The sequence below is a fragment of the Hyperoodon ampullatus genome (genome assembly GCF_949752795.1).
Source record: "Hyperoodon ampullatus genome assembly, chromosome: 19".
In the NCBI taxonomy this organism is placed as follows: Eukaryota; Metazoa; Chordata; class Mammalia; order Artiodactyla; family Ziphiidae; genus Hyperoodon; species Hyperoodon ampullatus.
In genome coordinates this window covers 8,621,844-8,644,925 of record NC_136932.1, presented here as the reverse complement: position 1 = coordinate 8,644,925, position 23,082 = coordinate 8,621,844, and the positions used below count along the sequence as shown (strand labels likewise).

At 61.4% G+C, this 23,082-nt stretch overlaps 1 protein-coding gene across 1 annotated transcript; it reads right to left on the bottom strand.

Annotated features, from left to right (window-relative positions):
* Positions 1-584: 584 nt before the first annotated feature.
* On the bottom strand, positions 585-17,984 carry ADAM11 (ADAM metallopeptidase domain 11; the record flags this gene model as incomplete). The annotated part of the gene is made up of 26 exons (XM_079724478.1): positions 17,519-17,984; positions 16,888-17,063; positions 8,710-8,786; positions 8,474-8,540; positions 7,413-7,498; positions 7,256-7,331; positions 6,803-6,869; positions 6,667-6,734; positions 6,251-6,325; positions 6,099-6,170; positions 5,732-5,898; positions 5,133-5,217; positions 4,919-5,009; positions 4,751-4,802; positions 4,145-4,244; positions 3,991-4,062; positions 3,789-3,881; positions 3,336-3,416; positions 2,741-2,791; positions 2,579-2,642; positions 2,253-2,352; positions 1,925-2,044; positions 1,665-1,833; positions 1,461-1,575; positions 1,283-1,373; positions 585-633 (listed from the first exon to the last, which is right to left on the bottom strand). Exons 1-26 carry the CDS (start codon positions 17,583-17,585, stop codon positions 585-587), a joined length of 2,331 nt encoding a protein of 776 aa, XP_079580604.1. The 5' UTR covers positions 17,586-17,984.
* Positions 17,985-23,082: the final 5,098 nt, after the last annotated feature.

Sequence of the window (23,082 nt, the reverse complement as noted above, 5' to 3'; positions counted from 1 at the left end):
CTCCCTCCGTGGCTGGGCGGGGCAGACTCCTGGTTCAGGGCCGAGATGGTGGACGCCAGGCTCGGAGGGAGGGGGAGGGCACTTAGGCTCCTCCAGACCTGGAATGGAGAGGGGGCATCAGGAGAGGATATAAGGCAGGGCCCAGAAGGAGAGCCCGCGAGCCGGGCCCCGGGAGGTCAGTGCTGGGCCCTGGAGACGGCAAGTCACAGGCTGGCCAGGGAGGGGATCTGGCGGGAGGTCAGACAGTGGTGACATGAAAGACAAAACAGATGGGACGCAGAGGTAGGCTCCCTTCCCAGGGGTTGGGGCCTGTGTGGGCGGGGGCACAGCTCCAGGGTCCACGGGGCCAGAGGTGGTCTGGCCATAGGAGGGGCAGGAGTTGAACGACCAAGGCCTGAGGGGGTGGGTGGACTGGAGGAAGGGGCAGGTTGAGGACTCTTCCTGGAGTGGGGTTCTCCCACCCCTGTAGTGACAGCAGTGACAGCAAGGGTGGAGGAACCAGCCCCAGCTCCCCATCCACAGAATGCGAGGTGACGAATGAGATGGAGGAGACAGGGACAGCGGGAGGGATGGCGTGGCCGGCGTCACACTGCCCCCTGCTGGGTCGGGTCATACCTTCCTCGGCGGATGTTTCTTCAGGATCCAAGGAGAGGACAGGCAGAGAAAGGAAAAGGAGCCATCTGTGACCTTCTTCTCCCAGGGAGGGGCCTTCTGGCTCCCGGGAGACCCTTTGCCTCAGAGATGGGCCAGGGGTTCCCGGACCTAGATGCTAATGACAGGCCCAGGGAGAGCTACCAGGAATACCTACTGAACTTGGGTCCTGGGTTTGAGTCCTGACTGCAACTAACTCACCGCATGACCCTGGGCCTCAGGTCCTCCTCTGTACACTCAGGGGTCAGACCAGCTCGAGGGCCTCAGACACGGGTGCCCACAGAGTACCATAGGCTGGGTGGGGCCTGGGGCCTGAGGACTCGGGCAGCCCCCTGCTCAGCTCCACTCTGTGGCCAGGCTGGGATGCACTGAAACACAGGGGGCCCCCATCTTCTCACGTTTCAAGAGAAGCTGGAAATCAGGATTCTTAATGTAAAATCTCCTGGTTTTTTAAATGTGAGCAACCAATTTTTTTAAATGTTCAGACAAGACGCTGTGGGCTGGCTTGGATTGTGATAGGCGAGCTCCGGTTTGGCTAACCTCTCAGGGAGGCCCCCTCAACTCCAACAGCCTGGGGTTCTGATAACCCCAGAGGATGCCAGGGGGTGCAGGGGCCGTGTGTGTGTCTTACTTAAATCCCCAGCCCGTGCCGCCCAGGACGATGGCTGCAACCAGGACAGCCCCGGCGATGGAGCCGATGATGATGTTGGTGCCGCTGGGACCTAGGGAGGAGGGCAGGGCTCAGTTGGCAGGGACAGTCACGGAGGCCAGGACAGATGGAGCCCCACCCTGGCCAGCTCCAGCCTCACCCTTGTATCTCTCCGTCTCCCCTGTGGGCAGAGACGTGGGCAGGGGGTTGTGGATACTGCAGTCCTTGCCCGTCCAGTCTGGCTGACAGATGCATTTCCCTTCATTGCTACAGACCTAGAGGTGGGGTGGGGCCAGTAGAGGTGAGCAGGGCCCTGTCCCCGCTTGTAAGCCCTTCCCCTGACCCCTGACCTCCAGGCACCCACCCCGTGGTGGGAGCAGATCCGGTGCTCCCCGCTGCCAGGGCAGGTGCTGAAGTTGAAGGCAGAGGCTGGCAGGCAGCGATGGTCCAGGCACAGCATGTTGGGCCCGCAGGCTGTGCCGTCCTCTACGTAGCTCAGGTCTGAACCATCGGACAGCTGCACATGGCCACCCCTGGGGAAACAGCACAGCCGACCTCTGCCCTTGCCCCCGACCCCATCACGGCTGCAACCTCCCCTTCCCCAGCCATGGCCCCAGCCCACACCTGCAGTCCAGCTCCTTGCCCTGGTGGTAGAAAGTGACGCTGCTGATGTCTCCCCCTAAGTCCCCCAGCCGAGGAGCTCCAGAAATGTTGACACAGAGGAGGAAGCCACAGAGCACGTCCCTGTTGGGGTAGTGTGGAGACAGTGGACCCCAAGTCTGACCTCAGACCCAACAACTGACTTCGTATCTGCCCTCTCCCCATCCCCTGATTTTTCACATCGTCTCCCACTGGGACTCATAGCCCGCCCCATCTCTGAAAAAACCCTGCCCAGCCCCAGAGCCCCAGCCCCAAAACTGGGGAAGCCCAACCAGGAGCTCTGACTACTCACTGTTTATTGCACTGGACCCAGCCTGACCCCTTGCGCCCACAGTTCCCACGTTCTGTTCCCTCCACGTTCAGCTTCTCGTAACAGAAGCGATCAGCAGCCGCTGTAGGGAGATGACGCCAGGCATCACCCCACCCACTCCAGAGCCCACCTGGGACCTCAGGCCTGCACCTCCAACACTGGCCTGACCCCAAGTCCAGCTGGGCCCCTGAGATCCTGGGGAGCCGCACATCTGGTGGAAGGCATCTCAGCCAGAGCCTGCCCCCGCTCCAGCCTCTCAATTCCAGGTACTCCACAGTCCCCGCTCCCATCTCCAGCCAAAGACTCACCATGGCCCCAAAGGGCCTGGCACTGCCGGTCCCGGGTTTTGCAGCGACCTCCGTAGCAGCGGCCCTGAGGGACAGACAGGAGACAAGGGACACAGACACTGAGGACAAGAGACTGCACTGAGCCAGAGACCCAGAGGGGGTGGAACCTCCACCCCATCATACCTGTTCGTGATCACAGTAGTAACCATCCAGCTTGTGCAGGTTGGGGGGACACTGCGGAGAAAGGGGCTGGACTGAGTAGAGCTGACCCAGGACTGGGAGCTGAGGTCAGCCCCAGGGAAGAATAAAGGGGTGCCAAAGGCCCACCAGGTGGGGGCTCAGGTCACAGGGCTCCTCCAGGTCAAGGACAAGAGGAGGGAACTCAGACCACGTGGACTGGCAGGTGCCATAGCTTCTCCAGTCTCCCTCAGTTTCCTGCACCTCCTTCACAGGGCTGGGAGGACTGAATGCCTGGTATGTAATAAGGACTTAGAGGTTAAATAATATTATTATCCCCTGTGATCCCTAGTAGACACCAGGCACTGCGCCAGGCCCTGGGAACACCAGCTAGACTAGAAATACTGGTTTAACGATTGGAGGAGCAAAGCCAGAAGGCATGAAGAACTCCTTTCTCAGATGAGAAACTGAGGCTGATCAGCGGCGGCGACTACAGCAGCGGAGAGGAGGGGCGCGCAGAACAGTCACCCAGCAGAGCCAAACGGATAGGGATAGTGGTTGCCTCGCTCGGGACTCCGCAGGGCGGCCGGGACGGACGGACCTGGCTCGAGTCCCCGGTGCAGGTCTCCGCGATGTCGCATTCGTTCACGGCCTCTCGACAGGACACACCCCGCGGCTCGTACTAGGGAAGGGATGCATTGCGGGGCTCAAACAAGAACCACCGACCCCTCGTCTTCCCTCCTCCTCGGCCCGGCCCCCGCCCGCTCCCTGCCCACTCAGCACCGCCCCCAGGTCCGTTCACGGCTCCGCCCACCCCGCTACTTCTCAGCAGGTGCTTCGCCCCACTCCCCGTAGCTCCGCCTTCAACAGAACGGAGAGGGCAGCACGCCCAGCTCCTCCCTCCCCATTGGCGCTTTCTTCGCGTCAAGCCCCGCCCCTACAGGTTTGCCTCCAGCGGCTCCTCCTCCTTAAGTCCCGCCCCCTATCTGGACGTCCGCAGCCCAGTCCCTCCCGGTCCCCGCTCCTTCCCGTCCCAGCGGCGGGTCCCCCTCACCTTGCAGCGGCGACAGCACAGCCCGTCGCTGCACATGGCGTCGTGAGTCAGGGTGCATTTCTTGCAACAGTTCCCGCCCGCGCGGCTGCACTCCTGAGGGACGCAGGGAGAGGGCGAGCCCTGACCCACCCCACCCGGACCCTCCCTCGCACTCACCCCTGCGTTCCCCGCCCTCCACCTGGCACCAGCACCAGTCTCGCACCTGCACCGAGCCGCAGTCGCACTCCTCCCCGGCCTCCACGAAGCCGTTCCCGCACTCAGGCGGGTCCAGGAGCTGGACGGGGAAGGGGTGTCGGGAGTCTGGCCGGGACCCTGCCCAAGCCCCGCTCCCACGTTCCCAGCCCTGGGGCTGGTACCTTGAGGGGCTTGTTGAAGAGGCAGCTCCCGCCGCCCTCCTGCAGAAACTGGTTATACTCGTCGATGCTGCAGCGCGAGAACTTGCGGGGTAGGTAGAACCTAGGTAGGGATGAGGGGACCGTGCCGCTAAGTCCCCGGCAGCCCACTGTCTCGCCCCTTCTCAAGACAGGTATGGGGTGCACCGGCGGACTCGGTCACCATCTCGAGAAGGATGAAGATCTATGTGCCTGGACACTGCATGAGAATCCTCCCGCCTGCCCATCAAGGGGGAGTGGGCAGGGGACGCCGCTCCTGGCTTCTCCCCGAAACCTCAGGACTCCGGGAGTCGGAGGTTTGTGCGCCAAGGAGGGAAGGTGCCTCCAAGTGAGGCTTTGGCGGCGCCCAGTGGCAACAGTGCGCACTACAAGCCTGAACAATTTGGGCGTCCGGCTGGGGAATGTGCGTCTCCCTATAGCCTCCACAGACAGCTGCGCTTCCTGGAATTCTGAGTGGTCCCGAGAGAGAGCTGGGTCTCTTGAAGCCACCGGGTCCAGCATGTCACCCAGTGCTCGCTCTAGGACTCCCTTTGCCCAAGATCCTCCCCCGTTTTGTCCCCAAGAACTCACCCAGTGTCCTCCATGATGCAACCCAGCCAGCTGTCCGGACATTTGCAGTCCCCTGAGAGGTGAGCCAGGTGAATATAAGGGAGGGTGAAGAACCGCCCCCCTCCCGTGGACACCCTCTTCATCTCTCGAGTGTGGGTCTGGGCGGGGTGCGAGGGTCTTCACTGATACCTGCCGAGCTCCGGTGTTTATTCCACATCATGCCCAGGTTCTGCCCCAGCGTCTGGGCCAAGGTCACCGCCATGGCCCCCATGTTGTCATACTTGGGGTGAGGAAGATGGAGCACAAAGATGTCTTCATCCCTCCCAAAGGCCCGGGGCTCATGCCCTTCGCAGCCCCTCTCCTTCCCACCCCGCACCCCAGCCACGCCCCCCACACTGCTCACCTCGTTCACACCCCCACCCCTGGACAGCGAGCAGATGCCCCCCACGTAGGCAGCGCCACTGCTGGTGCTCTGGAAAGTTCTGCCCCTGGAAGGGAGAGGCTTGTCAGGAGAACCCACTGCCTTCCCCGTGGTGGCTCCCCTGGGCTCCGATGGGGAGACAGGTGAGCCCCCCCTCCGTGTCAGTCTGTGTGACCTGAGGCAATCCCCTTCCCTTCTTTGGATTCATTTGCCCTTAAGCCAAATGAGGGATTCCTAATAGATCATCTCTAACTGCAAGGACTTTTTATCAGATTTTTTTTCCCTACCAGGGCATTGGAAGGGATGCCCTGAGGAAGGGATGCTGGGACCATTTGAAAGGGGAAGAGGGGACGAAGGGGAGGTTATGGGCAGAGGAAGACCACCGGTGGTGGGGAAAAGGGGCCTGAGCCTAAGATGCAGGGGAAGACGCCCAGCCACTGTTGCAAATGGCTGGGAGTAGGTACAAGGGGAGCCCAGTCCTCACACCCTGCAAGCGTGCCTGGCCCAGAGCCATGTTCAGTAACCCTGTGCACCGCAGCCACCAGCAGAGGCTGGCAGGGTTCATGGGGTGGGGGACTCACGAGAAAAGGTGGGTGGCATCACTGGGCTCAGGCAGGCCCTCCCGCCGGTAGACCATGAGCCGGGCCAGGGTCTCCAGGAGGTCATCCTGCACCTGGATCTTGTCCCCATCTGCCCACGTTTCCATGGCAACCAGCACGATGCGGGTATTGAGCTGTTCCTTGTACATCTGGGCCAGGAGGGGGGAAGATGAGGAGGGGGCTGGAGGGTGGGAGTGGGTGTGGGGGAACAGGGCTGGAGGAGGGTCTCAATGTGTCCCTCCAGGAAGTGGGGGTCAGAGGCTGACGGTGCCCTTGAGAGCTCACCCTGAGGATGCGTGCGGTGGCGTGGGGGGTGGGAGGAGAGGGAAGGGAAGGGAGGGCTGCTCACCACATCTGCCAGGTTCACCACGGACTTGGCGAAGTTGCTGGTGAGCACCACCGACTGTCGCATCTGCTCAAACTGGGAGAGAAGACAGTGGGCGGAGGGCCAGTCTGCTTCCAGCCCCTCCTCCCAACGTCACTCCCAGCCTGGGACTGTACCAGCTGGTGGTCGTTGATCACAATCAGCTCCACATACTTGGTCTCACTGTGCACTGTAGGGTGGCCCCGGCGGACCTGGCGGGGAGGTGGGCACTTGGAATCAGTCCCCTCCATGCCTGGCATCGTAGCCAAGCCACAGACAGACTCAAGGGGGGGGCTGGACTCCAGCCAGAGACAGTGGCAGCTCCCCACTGGTGTGGGTCCCATCCAGCCTTGGTACCAGGGCAGGCAGCCTCGGTTTGCCTAGACACTAGTGGTAGGGCCTAGGGTGGGCGCTTCCTGCCAGAGGTGGTTCCCTGGCTTCCAGCCACATCAGTCTGAGCCCTCCTTTGCCCCGGCTATGGATGGGGGTGTCCTCCTGCTCCGGGCCACAGCCCGAGGTCTCTGCAGCAGGGGGTCTGTGCGGGCCCCCGTACCTGCCTTTTCTTTCTCAGCCTTGGTCGGTTCGGAGAAGCAGAATGGGCAGGGTCAGCAAACAGGCAGCCTGGGGGGAGGGTGCCCGTGAGGGGGGCACAGTCGGCCCCCTCCCCAGCCCCACTTTCCCTCCCTTACCTGGTTCCCTGCATCCGAGGGGGGCTGGGAGGAGGGGGGTCCGGTAAATGTGGTGGGGAAGGGGTCCCTGCAATGAGGGGAAATTCGTTCTTGGGGAGGCCGACCAGATCTGCGCTGAGCCCGATTGCGGGGGAACATCTCCAGCCCTTCCCCCCACCCCACCCCAGGGTGACCCAGAACTGGCCAGAGCTCCCATGTCGGATCTGATCTCCCAGATGCTCAGATTCCGGGGTCAAGACCTGGGGGCACCCTGAGAGACAGGGGCAAAGGACACTGGAGCCCGATGGGAGGTTACTTGGGGGACAGAGGGGACATTGGAGCTGGGGGCACAGGGGAGGGCAGTGAGGCTGAGGTTACCAAGGCAGGAGGAGGAAGAGGCAGCAACAGCCACTGCAGTGACAGCCATCGGGACAAGCGTGGCAGGGCTGTCAGAGGGGCCAGGGAGGGGCTCACCTGGAGAGTTTCCCGAGGCCTGGCCACCTCGTGGGGCTCCATGATGTAGGTGAAGTTCCCGTCAGAGAAGACCCCGCTGCAGCGAGAGAGACGCAGCTCCCCACTGTCCCCAGGGCTGGAGGCTCATCCCGGCCTCCCAGCCCCTCCCCATACTCACTGCAGCCCCTGGCAGGTGGAGAGGGCAGCAAAGGAGTGCGGGTTCCCTCGGAGCCTCCCCTGGTAGTAGCAGTGGTCTCCAGCCCCCTGGGGGAGCAGAGAGCGTGAGTGGACATGCTCCCTTCCCCGCATGAAGGCAGGAGGACGGGTGAGGGCCCCTGAAGCTGCCCCGTGTGCAGGGCTGCGGTCCCTGGATACACCTGGGGATCTGGAGCCAGGCTCTGCTCTGGCTATGCTCCTAATTTGCTGTTTCACCTTGGTCAAGTTCCTAGCCCTCTCTGGGCCTGCTTTACCTCACCTACAACGTGAGGACTTTGGGGCACATCAGTGGCTCTTAACCATGAGTTGGGGCTGGTACAGGGATCACAGACTCATTTGAGAAGAATAGCTGACGTTCATATAGCACCTACTGGGTGCCAGGCACCATTCTAAGCACTTACCATGGATCAGCTCACTTAATCAGATGAAAGCTATGGACTCACCCCCAACACACACACACCATTTCACACAACGTGTGTTCACAGACGCCACAGCCTCTGTGGACCACCCCTGGACGCGTGGTCTGTGGCGGAGGAAATGTGAGCCGCGTGTGTCCTCCTGGCCAGGCTCACAGGTCAGAGGGGACAAGCACCCCCTCCCCTCGGCTTCCTGCAGAATTACTTGTGCTCCAGTTACTGAACAGTCTGGAGGGGGAGGGCCGAGGCTATTTACAGACACCCATTCATCTTTGCTTGCACCCCTGGGCCTTCAGGGCTGGGACCCTGGGGTCCCAGGCAGCCCGGAATTCCCAGGGCCTTGGTGCTGAGCAAGAGGGGCATTCCCCCAACCGCCCCCTGCCAGAAGATTCTGGGCATGGAGCAGTGGGGGTCCTGGAACGTCTCCATGCTGGCAGACAGGCTGGCTGGGGGTCAGCCCTCTGGAGCTGGACGAGGGGAGCTGAGGGCTCCATGCCACTCGACAGGCCACCCCGACTCCAATCCTGGAGGGGCCAGGCCCAACCCCATCTCCACCGGCCACCTGTGCCCTCATCCCGCCTCCCCATCCCCTTCCAAAGGCACTCACGGTGCTGTGCTGGGTCGGCCCCTCCCGGCTGAAGTGGCGCTCCACATATTGCGAAGAGAGAAGGTGGCTGGAACAGACAGAGTGGGCGGGAGGAAGGAGCGGGTCACAGTGGGGCTGGGTCCTGTTTGGGCCCCACCACAGCTCAGATCCAGGTGCCCTGCCCCAGCCAGCCAAGCCCGGGCCGTGCCTTGCCCGCCCGCCTGCGGCCCTCCCCCCAGACTCAAGGCCACACTCACTGGTTCAGCTCCAGGTCCAGAGTGAAGTTTGAGTTGAAGGCTGGGATGACGAAACTCACCTGGGCCAGGTGGACAGGCTGGGAGAAAGGGGGGAAGGCAGAAGGGGAGTCCACCTGGGGAGGCCTGCAGGTGGGAACTGGGGGGACTGGCGAAACCCCAGTAAGGGGAGTGGCCCTGGGGAGGGGAGGGCCCAGGCCCAGCAGCTGTGGGTACCATTGATCTGGGGGAAGATGCTTTCCTCCAAGCTCGTCTTCCTCCAAGACCCTGTTCCTTTCCTGGGGGAAGGGGCAGGAGCATGCATCCCGGGGCACAGGCCTCCCGGCTCTCTGGGTGCCAGCCCACCCTCTCTGGTGTAGGTGCCTCCCTGGGGCCAGGCTACGGTAGGGATGGGTAGGGGCAGCTCAGCCTGCCCACTGCCTCACGCCAGGCCCTCCCTGCTGCTGGCAGGGCCACGCTCACCCCCAGGCGAACTAAAGGGAGGCCCCGAGAAGTATTACGGGAAAGAGGCAAACAGGAGATGGGGTGCAGTGTGACCCCAGGGCCCTGCTGAAGCAGGCCCCTCCCTTCCTGTCCCCCTACCTTGGCCCTAGCCTCAACTTATGGAGGAGGCCTCGTACGCTGCAGACAGGGGTGGAATGGGTTAGAACTGATCGCAGGGCCCCTGGAAGGTGGGATGATGGGCAAATGCCATCCTGTCAGGGGGAAAGCACGTGGCTCCTCTACCCGCAAGTCCACTGCCCTCTGCCTCGCCCAAAGCAGCTCATCTTTGATATTTCAATCCCACGGTTAATTTTTAAACACGGAAGTTTTCCTGATAAATTTTTCAGAGGGGCCTTTGCAGTGGGGCTGGGAGGCTCCAGGTTGTCATGGCAACGTACCAGGCCTGAGCAAGATGGCTGCCCTCCCAGGCCTGGGTGCCCAGCTACTGTAGCCGGTGCGGATTCCAGACCTGGTGCTAGTGTGCCTGGAGGGAAAGCGACCCCAAGAGAAGAAGGGGCAGGAGAGTCTGGGCTGAGGAGACGTCAGCCTTCTCGGCTCCCACGTCCCCAGCCCCAGCCTCAGGTCTCACAGAAGATCTCAAAGCACGGGAAGGGCCCGAGAGGGGCTGGAGCCTTCTGCTCACCCCCGTCCGTTTAAGAAGACTGAACTCCAGATCCCCAGATGAGGGGCCCACCACTGGGCTGTACAGATGTGAGGAAGTTTGTTGGCTGCCGTTCTTTCGGGGGGGGCAGGTTACAAGACGGAGGGGAGCCCCGATGTCACAGAATTCCATAGCCTGGTGCTAGTCGGCTTCCTGATCAGCCACCTAGATTTCTAATCTTCATGAGCGCTTGTATGTGCCAGGCACTGTTCTAAATACTTTACAAGTATCGTCGTATTTGATCTTCACTACAGCCCAATGGGATAGATACTAATGTTACCCTCATCTAACATATGGGGAAACTGAGGCACAGAGAGGCTAACTAACATGCCCATGGTCGTAAGGCTAAGAAGTGGTAGAGCTGGGATTCAAGCCTAGGGAATCAGCTTCTAGGGCCTTCTCCCCGCAAAGGTGAGGTAAGATGGAAACGGCCCAGTGTCCATGAGAGGCCCTGGGAGTCAGGGTGAGGTAGGCAGCCCTCTGAGCCCCAAGGACACTGACTCACCCCACCCCAGGCTGACCGAGGCTCCAAGCTCCATCCTGAGCCCCTAGAGCGTCGACCAGATTTGAAATAGAAAGTCAAGGACAAGGAGTCACTGCTTCCCTCTCCCCACCTTGGTCTGGACCATCCCTGCCCTCCCTCTCCCCTCCTGGACTTGGACTATCTCTGCCTTCCCCGCCCATCCCTGCCTGGACCACCTCTGCCCTCTCTTGCCCTCAGGTCTGTTCCTGCTTGTTCTTTCTGGCCCCCACTGACAAGCCTCTATCCCGGCCCCTATGCTGGCCACCCAGGAGAGCAGCCTGTCCAGGCCCCTTGCCTTGATTCCACTCTCTAAAGTTGGTAGCCTCAGGGATAATCCAGCAACTTCTCTGAGCCTCAGATTTTCCCACTGAAAATGGTAAGATGAGCCCAGATGCAAGGCTGCAAGGTTGCCTCGTGTGGTAGAGGTTGTCCTGGGCCTGGAGGATTCTGGAAGAGCCGACCCTGGTGCTTGCAGAATCTCCCCCACTCAGAAGGTCAGCGAGCTAACCCATCTGGCCTCCCCATTCTCTGCAGACCAAGCTGACCCCAACTCAGGGTAAAGACCGGGCCGATGCGGGAGCAGACACCAGGTGGCCTTTGTCCCCACCACTTCCTGCAGCCTGCCGAGGCCTCATCCCTCTCCTTACCTGGCAAGGCCTAACTGTGGGGCTGGGAGGCCCTCTTCCCCAGCAGGACACAGGGTTCAGGCCAGGTAGGATCCTGGGGCAGTGCAAGGGCAGCTGCTGGGACTGGGAGGCAAGCCCAGGAGGGGTTGGGGGAGCCACCAAAGGCCATTATGGGAAGAGGAGGAGGGAAAGTAGACAATGGGGCACGTTTGCCTAACCTGGCCCGATGCAGGGGGGCTGGGGGGGACACCCCCTGTCTGCAGGAAGAGAAAGATCAGGCAAAGCCACCTCAGTCCCCAGGACCTCTGTACCCCAGGCGCCTGGGTAGGGGGGTTCCTGCTGGCACCAGAGTCTTAACCTCCCCCCACTAACCCACACACTCCCAGCCAAGCTTTCAGCCCATGTTCTATCAAAGCCAAACTGCTCCTGGCCTGCTTCCTGCCGGACCCGTCCCTGACCTCTCTCGTTATCCCTCGGTCCCTCCCTCGGGAGCCCCTTCCGTCCCCGACTGCTGCCCTCCTTTGCGCCCAGCTCAGCGCTGCTGGGGACCGGCCGACCGGGCCTCCACCCTGTGCCCCGTGCTCGCCTCTTGCTCCCCGGCCACTGGCTCTCAGGTGCTCAGGCTCACTCGATCTCAACCTGCCCGGGCAGCCTGGTGCTCATTTTATAAATGCCAGGGAGGGACACTTGGAGGTGACTGGCCCAGGGCCACGCTGGGGAGGAGCTGGGTCAAGGCTCACCCTCGGGCCGGAGTTCCTGTCTCTCATGGCCGCTGTGACCACCTGGCTGCGGTGACCTCACCCTCCCCTGTCGCCAGCTGGTCCACTCTCCAGGCACCTGCTTGCCCCCCACCAGATACGAGTGAAGTCCCAGAATCACAAATACAGATGCCAGGCCTCCACCTCAGACCTACAGAATCCCGGTCTCGGGAAGGGGAAGCCTAAAGATCTTCCGGGTTCCCAAACACCCCAGAAAGTTCGAACATGCAGGCGCTACCCCTCAAACAGTTACCCTGAATCCCTCCTCCCAAGCCTCCATCTCCTCCCAGGACCTTCTCCTCACCCTCGTCTGCGACCACAGGGCATGCACCCACCCACCCACCCCACCTGGCAGGGCTTTGGTCCCTCTCTATCCCTGGGACCTCGGGCACATCGATTTCTTTGGTCACTGATTCAATTTTTCACAGGGGTGGCCTATAGTCCCCTGGGGTTCGGGCTACCCCCACCTTTTTCCTTGCCCAGGGGCTCAACACTTCTGTTGAAGGAAAGGCATCAGAAGGCACGAGTGAGCTGCTTACCCTCGCTGAGCCTCAGTTTCCCCACTGGTAAAACGATGTTGTCATGAGGACTACATGAAAGCCCTTTTTAATGTGTTATTCTCACAAGGATTAGTAATAATAATAATATATGAAAAAGGAAGTGTAAATGTTCCAGCTGAACAGGGCTCTGAGGCACTGGAGAAACCGCCTGGGCTGGTGGTGGCAGAGGGGGAGGAGCCAGAGAGGCAGGAGCCCCACCTGGGAGAAATCTCCGCCTTCCCAGCCCTGGTCCCCCAAGGTGCGCAGAGCCTCCACTTCTGAGCCTCCACTTTTCGGCAGGACAGCGGGAGTCCCAGATAGTGAGAACAGTTGGACCAGCTTCCGATGATGATGGGATTTGACCTAAATGCTTGAGGACAGAGTGACTCCTTACAGGGTCATTAGTCTCTCTGGGGACAGACTCTGGGCAGCTGGGTCCCTCCAGGCAGCCAGGAGGGGTGCTTGGGTGAGGCCAAGCCCACAGGCTGGAGTCTGGCTGGGGAGGACTCAAGACTCCCCAGGACTCAAGACTCCTGCCGCGTTGCCCCTCCCCCAGCCCTGCACGGAGTCTGACAGGTAACCCCAAATGCCCTGGCTCCTGTTCCTGACACCCAGCCCTCATGCCACACCCGGCCCGGGACACTCAGGAGGCTGGATGCTGAACATCTGCTCTTGCTGGATCCCAGGCAGGACACCTGACACCCATCATCTCCTCTAATCCTCGCAGCAGCCTGGGCGAAGTGGAGACTACTGTTACCCCCATCTCACGGATGGGGAAGGTGGGGTTCAGAAGGCTTGCCCGGGTCACTCGGTCGGAAGCAGGGGACCCAGGACCCACGGAGGCTGTCCCGCGCCAAAGCCACAGGTACAGTCTTTCAAATGGAAGCTGAGCTTCCTGCATGAACTCTCCCTCTGCCCAACCTCATGGCAGGGCTGGTTCAGGGCCCACCCTGGAGCAAGCTGGGCCCAGCACAAATCCTTCCAGCCACCGGCCCCCTCCCAGGAACCCCCTCCTGCCTCTGATCCCAGGGCAGAGCTGTGACCTTGGCTCAGGTCGGGTACTAGGGCTCCAGGCACAGACCCTGTGGCTTCCTGCCCGTGACTGCCATCTTGCAAGGGGCTGGGGACTGAGCCTTACCTAACTGCCCCCGACTCCTCCTCAGCAAGAAAACGCAAACACCACAGCACACGCCCTCGGTTAAGGGCTTTCAGGTGGCACATGCTGGTCTGGGCAGCTCTCACGGGAGCTCAACCCAGTGACTGAGGCCCCCTCTGCCAGCTGACTCCTGGGCCTGGGACCCTCCACGCCCCCGTTCACTAACTCACATCCTGCCCTCTCCTTGGTTCCGAAGGAGGCTGGGTTTTTCAGGGGGAGGCACAACCTGCACAGCCGCTTTGTGTGGATTAGAAAAAGGGTCCCTTCAGAACACATGCAGCCTGAGTCCTCCGATTCATTCAGCCCACTGGCCCGGGCACCCTTGTGCAGTGAACAACCAGCCCAACTGTACACTGTGGGCCTGCTTGTTCCTCCGCCTCACACCCAGCTGCAGGCTCCCTGTGATCCCGGGTTTCTACACTTCGAGAAGCTCCCCGACCTCTCGGCCTCAGGCCTAGCCTGTTTCCAAACTGGACAGAAGTGAGATGTTGAGAGCCGTGGCAAAGAGGGCAGAGTCCCCTGGGCCTCTCTTTGCTGTACCCTTGAGCGAGGGGCCGGTATGCACTGGCTAAGAGGGCTGCCCTGAAAATCAATCTTGACCATGCTGCTTAAGTGCTGAGTGACCTGGGGTAGTTACTTCACCTCTCTGTGCCTGTTTCCCCATCTGTGAAATGGGAATAATAATAGCCCCACCTCCTGGAATTGTGATGCGGATGAAATAAATTAATAACATAGAAAGGTAGAACAGTGCCTGTCCCATTGAGGGCCCAGCAAATTGTAATTTCTCTAACTTCGAACTCCTTCCTGGACAGCTTCGCTCTCCCTGGCTCCCCCTCACAAAAGCCAGGAGTCTTTCCCCATCACTACCTCCTGGCAGTGGGTGGGTCTGAGATCAAGGTTCTCATCATCCTGATTTGAGGGATCCGGGCTCAGAAAGGTGCCGGCCCAAGGCCAGAGCAGGTGAGCACCCTGGTTCCCACCATCCCAGCCCTGCCGGCCAGCATGTGCCCCCAAACTTGTCACATGACCCACAGCAGATGGAGATCTTGCTGCTGACCCAAGACCTTGTTTGGCTTGAGATCCCAAATGCGTGCAAGAACTTCAGACAAAACCACACAGCGGCAGGGTGGGACACTTCCTGTTGGGACACTGGGCTCAACGCCACACGGGCTCCACCATCGGCCCCTGAGGTTCTGAGGCCAGAAGTGCTCCAGGGAGAAATGCCAAGTGGGAGCTAGAGGGACCTCCTTCCGGTCAGGTGGGAATATTCTGGACATGTCTTTCTGTCTCCCTTGGTCTTCCTCCACCTTGTGCTGGGGTGGGGGAGGGGGGTTGGGAAATGCCCCCCCCAACCCCGTGCCAAAACCCAGAGACTACCTGGAGGCAGAACAGCACTGTGGGAACAGCCCTGCTCTTGGAGAAAATCACCCCACTGATTAAGATCTCATTGACTTTGGGCAAGTTACTTAACCTCTCTGAGCCGCAGTTTGCTCATCTGCAAAATGGGCAGACAAAAGTCACCTGCCTTACGGAGTTGTAAGAATTCCACCCCAGGGGAAACTGGGGTACAGACAAGTCAGGACAATGAGTGAGCCTCACTGGGAGGCTGCAGGGAGGTCCCAGGGAAGGCTCAGTCCCAGAGAGATCCCCACTGGAAGCGACCGTGACCACTGCCCCACGGCTCCACAGAAGCTCCACTCCCACCCTCCAGACACCCGGTTGGGCTTATTCAGACTTGGTCACTCACACATGTAACACATGCACACATGCCACCCACTCACCCAGCAGAGCGACACCCAGAGAGACTCCCCCATCCTCTGCATACTCAACCCATCCAGTCCAAGCGCACCCATCCCCATCTCCCCACCGTCACAGGCACCACCATACCTCAGACTCCTGCCCCCACTCTCCCTCTTCAGGAAGGACTAAGCTGAAGGAGCACCCACTCTTCGTCCTTCCCTGGCCCCCCGGCTTTCCCTCATCCCTGTCCTCTGACCCCACTGTGGCACCACCCCATCCTCCAATCTGCACATCCCCTAAAACACCAGTCAGAGTCCCAGCAGCCAGGAACGGCAGTCAACTCCCAGCCAACACAGGCTTGGGGTGCACAGTTCACAGGTAGGGGGCCACCAAGGAAGAAAGTCAGACTAAGGGCCAAACCCAGCCGGGACACCCTATCCCTGGCCCTGGGACCATCCCTACTGCCCATCTACCACCTGCCAGGGAGCCTGGGCAGGCCCCAGAGGCAGCCTCCACCGCCTTGCCCTCCTCCCAGCCCACCTCCCCCAGCCCCTCCCCATCTTCACCAGGCCTGCCCGCTCAGGACCATTAACCTCCCCCTCCCCCGCTCCGCACTGCCTGAGTGATGGTCCATCTATTATGCATGCCGCCTTCCTGCTCCATTCCATTTCCCCGAGTACCCCCGCCCCCCCGCCCCCCCACAACGCCAGAGCCCCCTCCACCCCCCCTAAGGGCTTTTAACCAAGTACATTAGGCAGGGCCAGATGCCAGTCTGACAGATGTCCGCAACGTTAGCCTCCGTTTCCCTGCTTCCTCCCTCTGCCCGGCCCGATTTACCTCCCACCACCCCCAGCTGCCAGAACTTCCCAGACCTTGCTCGTACCCCTCCTCTGAGTCTCTCTCCTCCTCCTATTTCCGCCAGGCCTTTGCCGTCCCGCCCTCGCCGACCCCTTGGCCTGGCTAACTTTCAGCTTCGAGCTCCTGGAGAGCCTAGGCATGCTGAATGAATATTCCATCTGGGTGATTATTATTCACATGATATTAATTAATTATTAATTGCAATTAATCTCCTTCATTCCCAACCTTCCTCAGGGAGGCAGGAGGGGCCTGGCAGCTGAAAGGGGCAGCAGGTGAGTGGAGTGGGCATTTGTGAGTGAGCCTGGGGCCTCAAACATTTTCCCAAGGCCCCACCCACAGCAAGACCGGAAAGGAGAACAACAATTCGATCAGGGCACAGGGGGAAACTGAGGCAGAAGCAAGCACTAAGCTGGTCCCCAAAAAAGCCCACTGAGGGTGGCTGTGGCGGGCACCCAGCAGCCCTAACCCCTGACTGGCCTCTTAGCTGCTTCTTCCTGCCTCTCACTGCCCTCCCCAAGCCCCATCTGGTGTAGGACGGCTGGCTTTGGCAGGAGAGGGGGCTGGCGGAAAGCTGACCAAGGCTGGACTGAGCCCTGGGCCTTCTGGGTCCGCTGAGGACAGAGGATCCCCACTCTGATGGGAGGGGGCCTGGAGAGGGGCAGGTGGGTGCTCCCACTAGTGGGCTCCAGCACCCCCTTGGTAGCCCATTGTACAGAAGGGGAAGCTGCAGGAGGCGGCTGCTGGGGAGGCAGGCGCCCAAGCCCTGGCTGTCCCGTGGTCTCCCCTGGGCTCTAAGGCCTGCTCCAGCCCCCTGGCTTCACTGCCGGCCCCACTCACCGGGCCACCAGGAGGCTCCTGGCGGACCCTGGTGTCCAACTGCTGCTTTCGGACCTCTCCCCCGGAGCTCTCCCCCACCAGACGGCTGGGCTCTGTGACCTGCGGGGCTTCCGGGCCCCGCAACGGGGGAGAGACCCTCCAGCGCAGAGCTCTGGCGGGATCCCGAGTCCCCACACCTGGGGAGAAAAGGCCATAGCTGAAGACAGTTGCCCACCGTGGGGCAAGAGACGGGAATGGGGCGGGTACGGCACGCCCATCCCCCACTCTGATGTGGCCCCTGGAACCCTGGGGGGATCTGGGTGGGAGGATCTGCTGCCCTGCAGAGGGAAGAACCCGATGGGGAGGGGGCCAGGAGCTGCACTAGAGCCCGACCGTCACGACTGCCCCCCCACCAAAGCCTCAGAGACCTGCAGAGTCCGCCGGCCGGCGGCAGGGGGCTGGCCGCGGTGGGGGGCAGATATGGACAGGTGGGTGCACGCACCCTCCCTCCCCCCCACACGCCCTCCCGCGCTCTGGACCTGCTGTCACCCCGAGCGCTGCAGGAAAATGTGGCTGCAGCAGAAACCGCCGCAAAAACCGGGGCGGGGGCAGGGAGGGGGCGCCGAGGCCGGGCCGGGCGGGGGTCACTCACCGGGCGAGGGGAGCAGCGGCAGCAGCAGCAGCAGCGCCACGAACGCCCAGCGCCGCAGACGCCTCATGGCTCGCTCATAATCCTCCGGGTCCGGGGGCTGCGGCGGCGAGCTGCGCGGCGCGGGCGGGAGGAAGGGAGGGCGGGGAGGCGCGGGATGCGGGAGCCGCGGGCGGGGGCGCCGGGCAGTCGGGAGGGGGGCGGGAGCGGGGCGCGGGCCGGCGGCGGCGGCGGCGGCGGCGGCGGCGGCGGCGGCGGCGGCGGCGGCGGCGGCGGCAGCAGGGAGGACGCCCGGCTCAGCGCGCTCCGGCCGCGGCCATCCCGGCGGGGCTGCGGGCCGGGTTAAGAGCCGAGCGGCGAGCACGTGAGCCGAGGGCCCGCCCCCGCCCCCGCCCCCCGCGGCCTCCCACCCCCACCCCCAGCCAGGCTGGGCCGGGGCCGCCGCGACGGGAGGACAAAAGAGCCGCCGCCCGGGACCAGCCTTCCCGGCCCTCCTCGGCCCCCTCGGCAGGTGCAGGGCTGGGCGCCCGCGGTGTCCACCTCGAGATCCCCTCCTCGGCTGCACTTGCTTGGGGAGCTCCGAGGACCCGTCGATTCATAGGGGGAGGGAGGCAGGGTACTGAGGGATCCCCGGGCTCTGATCTGGTGACGGCTCTTCTGGGGACCCGCGCGATCGAGGTGCGGGGGCGTGGCTGCCCCGCCTGGGGTCACCCCTCTGGCTTCGTACCCGGGAGAGGGCTTCCCTGGACCCAGCCCCCAGAGCCCTGCTCCACTGAAGGCTATTGGAGCTGGGAAGGCTGAGGCCCCAGGGATGGACGCGAGGGGCAGGGGCTCTTGCGGCCAACCCGACTCAGTGCCTCTGGGATCTCTCCCGGTGGAGCAGGGCACTGCTGGGTCCTCTCAAACGCTTGGGCCAGACCCCTTCCCATCCAGCAGCCTCCTTCTCTGGGCGAATGATGCCCTTGCCTCCAGGAGGGCTTCAGGCATTGCTGTCACGGGGGGGGGGGGAGAGCTTCCCTCACTGGGCTGAGTCCCTCACACAGGACACCCCAATTCTTTCCCCTTCCCCTAAATATACAAACTCGCCAGGTAATTTACACGAGGTTAGCACGTCCAGTTTCTGTCCCTCCCTTGCCAGCCCACATCTTTGAGCAGAAGATACCTCTGCAGCCCCAGCCTCCCCTCTCTCGCCAAACTGGGTTGCCCTGTCTATAGACCATCTGGCCTCCCAACCTACCTCCCCAGCTGTGCCCTCAGCTCAGCTCCCAGGTTCCTGGGCAAGGTGGGTGCCCACACTGGGGACTTGGGATCTCTGATCCCTGCTAGGGATCCTAAGAGTCAGTGATGGGTTAAGGTGTGGTAAGACGTGAGCACCGCTGGTGAGGCCTCACCCTGACTTTGTGCCCCAAGCCAGAGCATCCTCGCACCCACACTGGGAGACCACAGATCCCTGAGGAGCAGGAGTGGAGGCAGGGATCCCCTTGCTGGGCCCTCTGCTTCCCCAGGGACCCAGGGCCTCTGCCAGGGAGGGAGCTGCCTCTGGCTCGTGACAGGCGCCCCCCCAGCTCTACTTTAGGCCCAGGAGAGGTGAGAAGGCGATTTCCCAGGAGGCCCTGACATCAATGCTGGGAACAGGGTGACTCCCCCTCCCCCCCATCCAACCACCTGCCATTCCAGACCCAGATGCTCAGCAAGTCTGAGTCAATGGTTCCTTCATCCTGGAGACATCTTGGAAACCTCCTCCAGGGTGTAGGGGCTCTGAGGAATTAGGACCTACTGTGTGATATTCCCTGGAAGCCCACAATTATCCAGGAGGGGGAGACTGTGTTTCTCATTTTACAGGTGGGGAAACTAAGGCTCCGAGAGGCTACGTGAGCCTCGCAAAGTCAAACAGCTGGTCGGTGAGAGGTACCTCCCATATTCCAGGGTCCCCCTCCTCCCTGGCCACCCCTATCCCCACCTTTGCCTTCTATCTGGGTCCTAGAAGGGACGGGCCCATCTGGTCCTCCACCCCTTTGGTTGGCACCCCAGACACCACCAGGGTGAGTCTGTCCTACCTTACCCTCACCATGTTACAGGGCCTCCCAGGATAGGTGGGGTTTCATTTCACCATGGAGGGCTTTGGGCCTGTGGGAGTCTGGATCCCCACCTGCAACATGCCCAAGACCACACAGAGACCCCAATCGGTGGCCCGGACCTCCTAGGCTGAAGCACATTCCTTCAACTTCTGTGGCCCTGGTTCCTTGGTCTTCCTGGTGGGGAGATCTTGCTGGCCCTGAGTGACATGACTCCCGTGGCTTTCTGGGCCGGCTCCCCTGGAGCTCAATTGTAGGGCCCACTGGCCTCCAACAGCCCCTTATCTCCCTGGGTTCCCAGCTTTGAGCGGACCCAGCTGGACAGCTTGACCTTCCCTCAACCATACTCCACTCCCCGCCCAAGGCCCCTCCTCCCCATCTTGTCCTCAGTGGCAGCTCTGCTACAAGCGGCACATCACTCCCAAGCAGGAGGCTTGCTTCAATTCCCTCACACAACCTCCCGCCTGACGTCGGGGGGCGGCTGTAGACAGCCTCTCCTCAGACCGGGACTTCACAAGAGTAGGGATTGCCGCCCCATCCTACTTGGCCCCTGATAGCAAGGATGGTTTTCTCCTTAGATGGGGACCCCTGAGGGCAGGGCCTGTGTCTCCCCCTCAAACAGGGGTTGGTTTCCCTGGGGGAATGCCCACCCTAACCCCACGGCTATGGTGGGCTCCTTTGGACCCTCTGCCCATCACTTGTTTCCCCACGTGGAAGAAATCAGAGGTTGGTGGCCACTGCTGTCTTGATGCCATCCTCGGGCCACCCTCTGGGGAGCTGCTAGACTCTGGTCCCCACCCCCAGGCCTCTCTCAGGAGCCCCCCTACCATCAGGAGGCTGGGGCCGCCTTCCCTGTACATTCTTCCTGCCCTTCAGCCAATTTTCCCCTCAAATTTTCCTGCACAGGGGCGAAGCTGGGCTTATGTGGGACCAAGACCTAGTCCCAGCAGCAGGTGCAGGTAAGGGAGGGGTGTCTGCTGCCCGCGCCCAGGGGCGGCATGGTGGGCAGGGATTCCTGCCAACAGAGGCAGTCTAGGCCCCCTGCCTAGTCTGCGAGGCCTGCAGCAGAGACCACGCCAGGCAAGGGGGCAGGGTGGTGAGGTGGGTAAGAGTAGGACTCAGGGCTCCAGGCAACCCACTGGGGTCCCAATCCTGGTTAACCGCTGTGTGACCTTGAGCAAGTCCCGCAACCTCTCTGAGCCTCGGTTTCCTCATCTGTGAAATGGGGGGTAAAAAGTCTTCCCCGCGGTGTTGCGGGGGAGATGAATGAGTGGATGAGCCTCAGGTGCTCAGAGCAGTGCCTGGTGACAGAAGGGCTCACTCACCCTGGGCTCACACTGTTCATGTTGCCCTTGCAGTGCCAAGGAGGAAACCAGCTCCTGGCCGTTGTCCAGGACCCAAGGGACTCCTTTATGGCTTGGGGGGTGGAATAAGAAGTTCGTTCTGCTTCCTCCCAGGTCCCACCCAGTGCCCTGTCCTTTCCACCAGGAGAGGACGGTTCTTGTCACCTGAATATCCCTCCGAGGGAAGCCTCATGCTCCTCCCTCTTGGTTGTCTGGGTGGCCCCCTCCTTTAATCTCTGAAGCTCTGAGGCCTCGCCTCAGGGAGGAGTTGGAGGTGCCTGGGGTGCCAGAATCCTGGGGACACCCATCCTTTGAGAGGTTCACAGTGCACAAATGCAGTCGTGCCCCCAGGGGGCCAACAGTACACCCACCCCACTGCCCCTCCTGTCCCATGCAAGGGATCCTCCTGGAGTTCTGGGGAACCGGCTGTTGGAAAGTGGGGTGCCCAGGGATGGGGTGTCTCACAGAGCCCCTTAGCAGCTTCATCCACAAATTTACACTGGAGGTGGGGCTGTGGGTCAGAGAGCCATCATGAGGTGGGAGAGGAGTGAAATTCATCTCTGGTGAAATGTCTAGAAGGGAGGCCTCGCAGGTGTGTGTGTTGGTGGGGGGATGTAATAATAAGTTAGTTTGCTGAGTGTTTACAACGTGCCAAGCACCTTGCTGACATAAGATTTAATTCTTACTTCCTGGTGACGTGGCAATGACAATGACTTCCATTTTTCAGATTAAGAAAACTGACTTTCAGGAGTTTGCCCAAGGTCACAAAGTGGCAGGACCTGGATTTAAACTCAGGCCTGCGTGGCCTGAAGGCTGCAGGGTTCGTGGAAAATATGGAAGCTGTGCCTTGAAGAGTGGGCATTCCGGCTGTTTTGAAGGGTCATTCTAGGTCAGGGCCCAAGAGTGAGGACGCGGGGCTGGATTGCCCGCGATGGTCTGGCTGGACGGGGTCCGAGCAGGAGGCGGCGGAGAGGACAGGGAGGCAGGGTGGGTTAAGGGGAGCACTGTCAGCAGGGAGAGCGCACAGGAGGGCCTTGGGGCTGGCAGAGGAAAGAGGAGAGACGTATGACGAAGTGGGCAGGGGATCCAGGCTCGGACCAGAGTCCCTCTGTGGTGGCAGCAGGACAGGAGGGACGCAGGGATTCCTAGGAGGTTATGGTATTTTATTATCGGAGGAAGGACCCTTGAAATCATCTCAAACAAGCCCCCTCACTTAAAGATGAGGAAACCGAGGCCCAGAGTAGTAAAGGGACTTGTGTTGAATGCGGCTCAATCTCCTGCCTTCCCACCCGGCACAGGTGAAGACTGGAACTCAGAAGCGAGTCAGGGGTGGAGCTACCAATTCGCCCGAAAGAACCAGAGCTCGGAGGCGAGGACAAGGTCCCAGGCTCACATCTGGGGAGGCAGTGAGGGCTGGAGGCTTGTGCCGCTCAGGGAACCAGTGCACATGGTAGAGAGGGCAGAGGCTGGGGAGGGAGGGGATCCAGGCTAAAGCGCAGTCAGCAGAGGCGGGGGAGCCCGGTTTCAACAAGGTGGAAAAAGAGAGAAGGAACCTGACTTTGGTCATTATCAGGTTATCCGGTGACCTTGGAACGGAAGATCCCAGTGGAGTGCATCAGGCAGAGCCAACACAGAGGTTGGCTAGGGAAGGAGGTTCAGGCGTGGCGGCCGGGCCGTGGCTGTAGACCGCAGGAAGTAGCCAGAGAACAGGAGGGAGCTTTCTTTCAGCTGCTGAACCAATGCAAGTGTTTTCCAGGCTGGAATGTTTGGGCAGAGAGGAGAGGTGGCGAGCTGGAGGAGGAAACTGCCAAGGCTGGCGAGGTGGGCTGGAGAGCGCGGGGAGGAAGGACACTGCATCCTTCGAGAGTCAGATGTTGAAGGGGGAGGCCGAGCAGGACGAGGCAGTGGCTGCTGAGTCTGGGCCAAGGTCACCTGCTGAGAGGGAGGGAGTGGAAGGAGGTTTGAACAGTCCCCGTGTGGAGGAGCCACCAAGGGGCCTAATTTATGTCAAGCAGCACCTACCTGTCTTGGCTCGGATCTCAGACGTCCTGGGTTCCTCTCAACTTATATCCTGGAGGCCAGAACAGAGACATGGCTGTGGAGAGATGTTACCTTGGGGCTTGACCTGGCAGAGATGTGATGTCCAAGG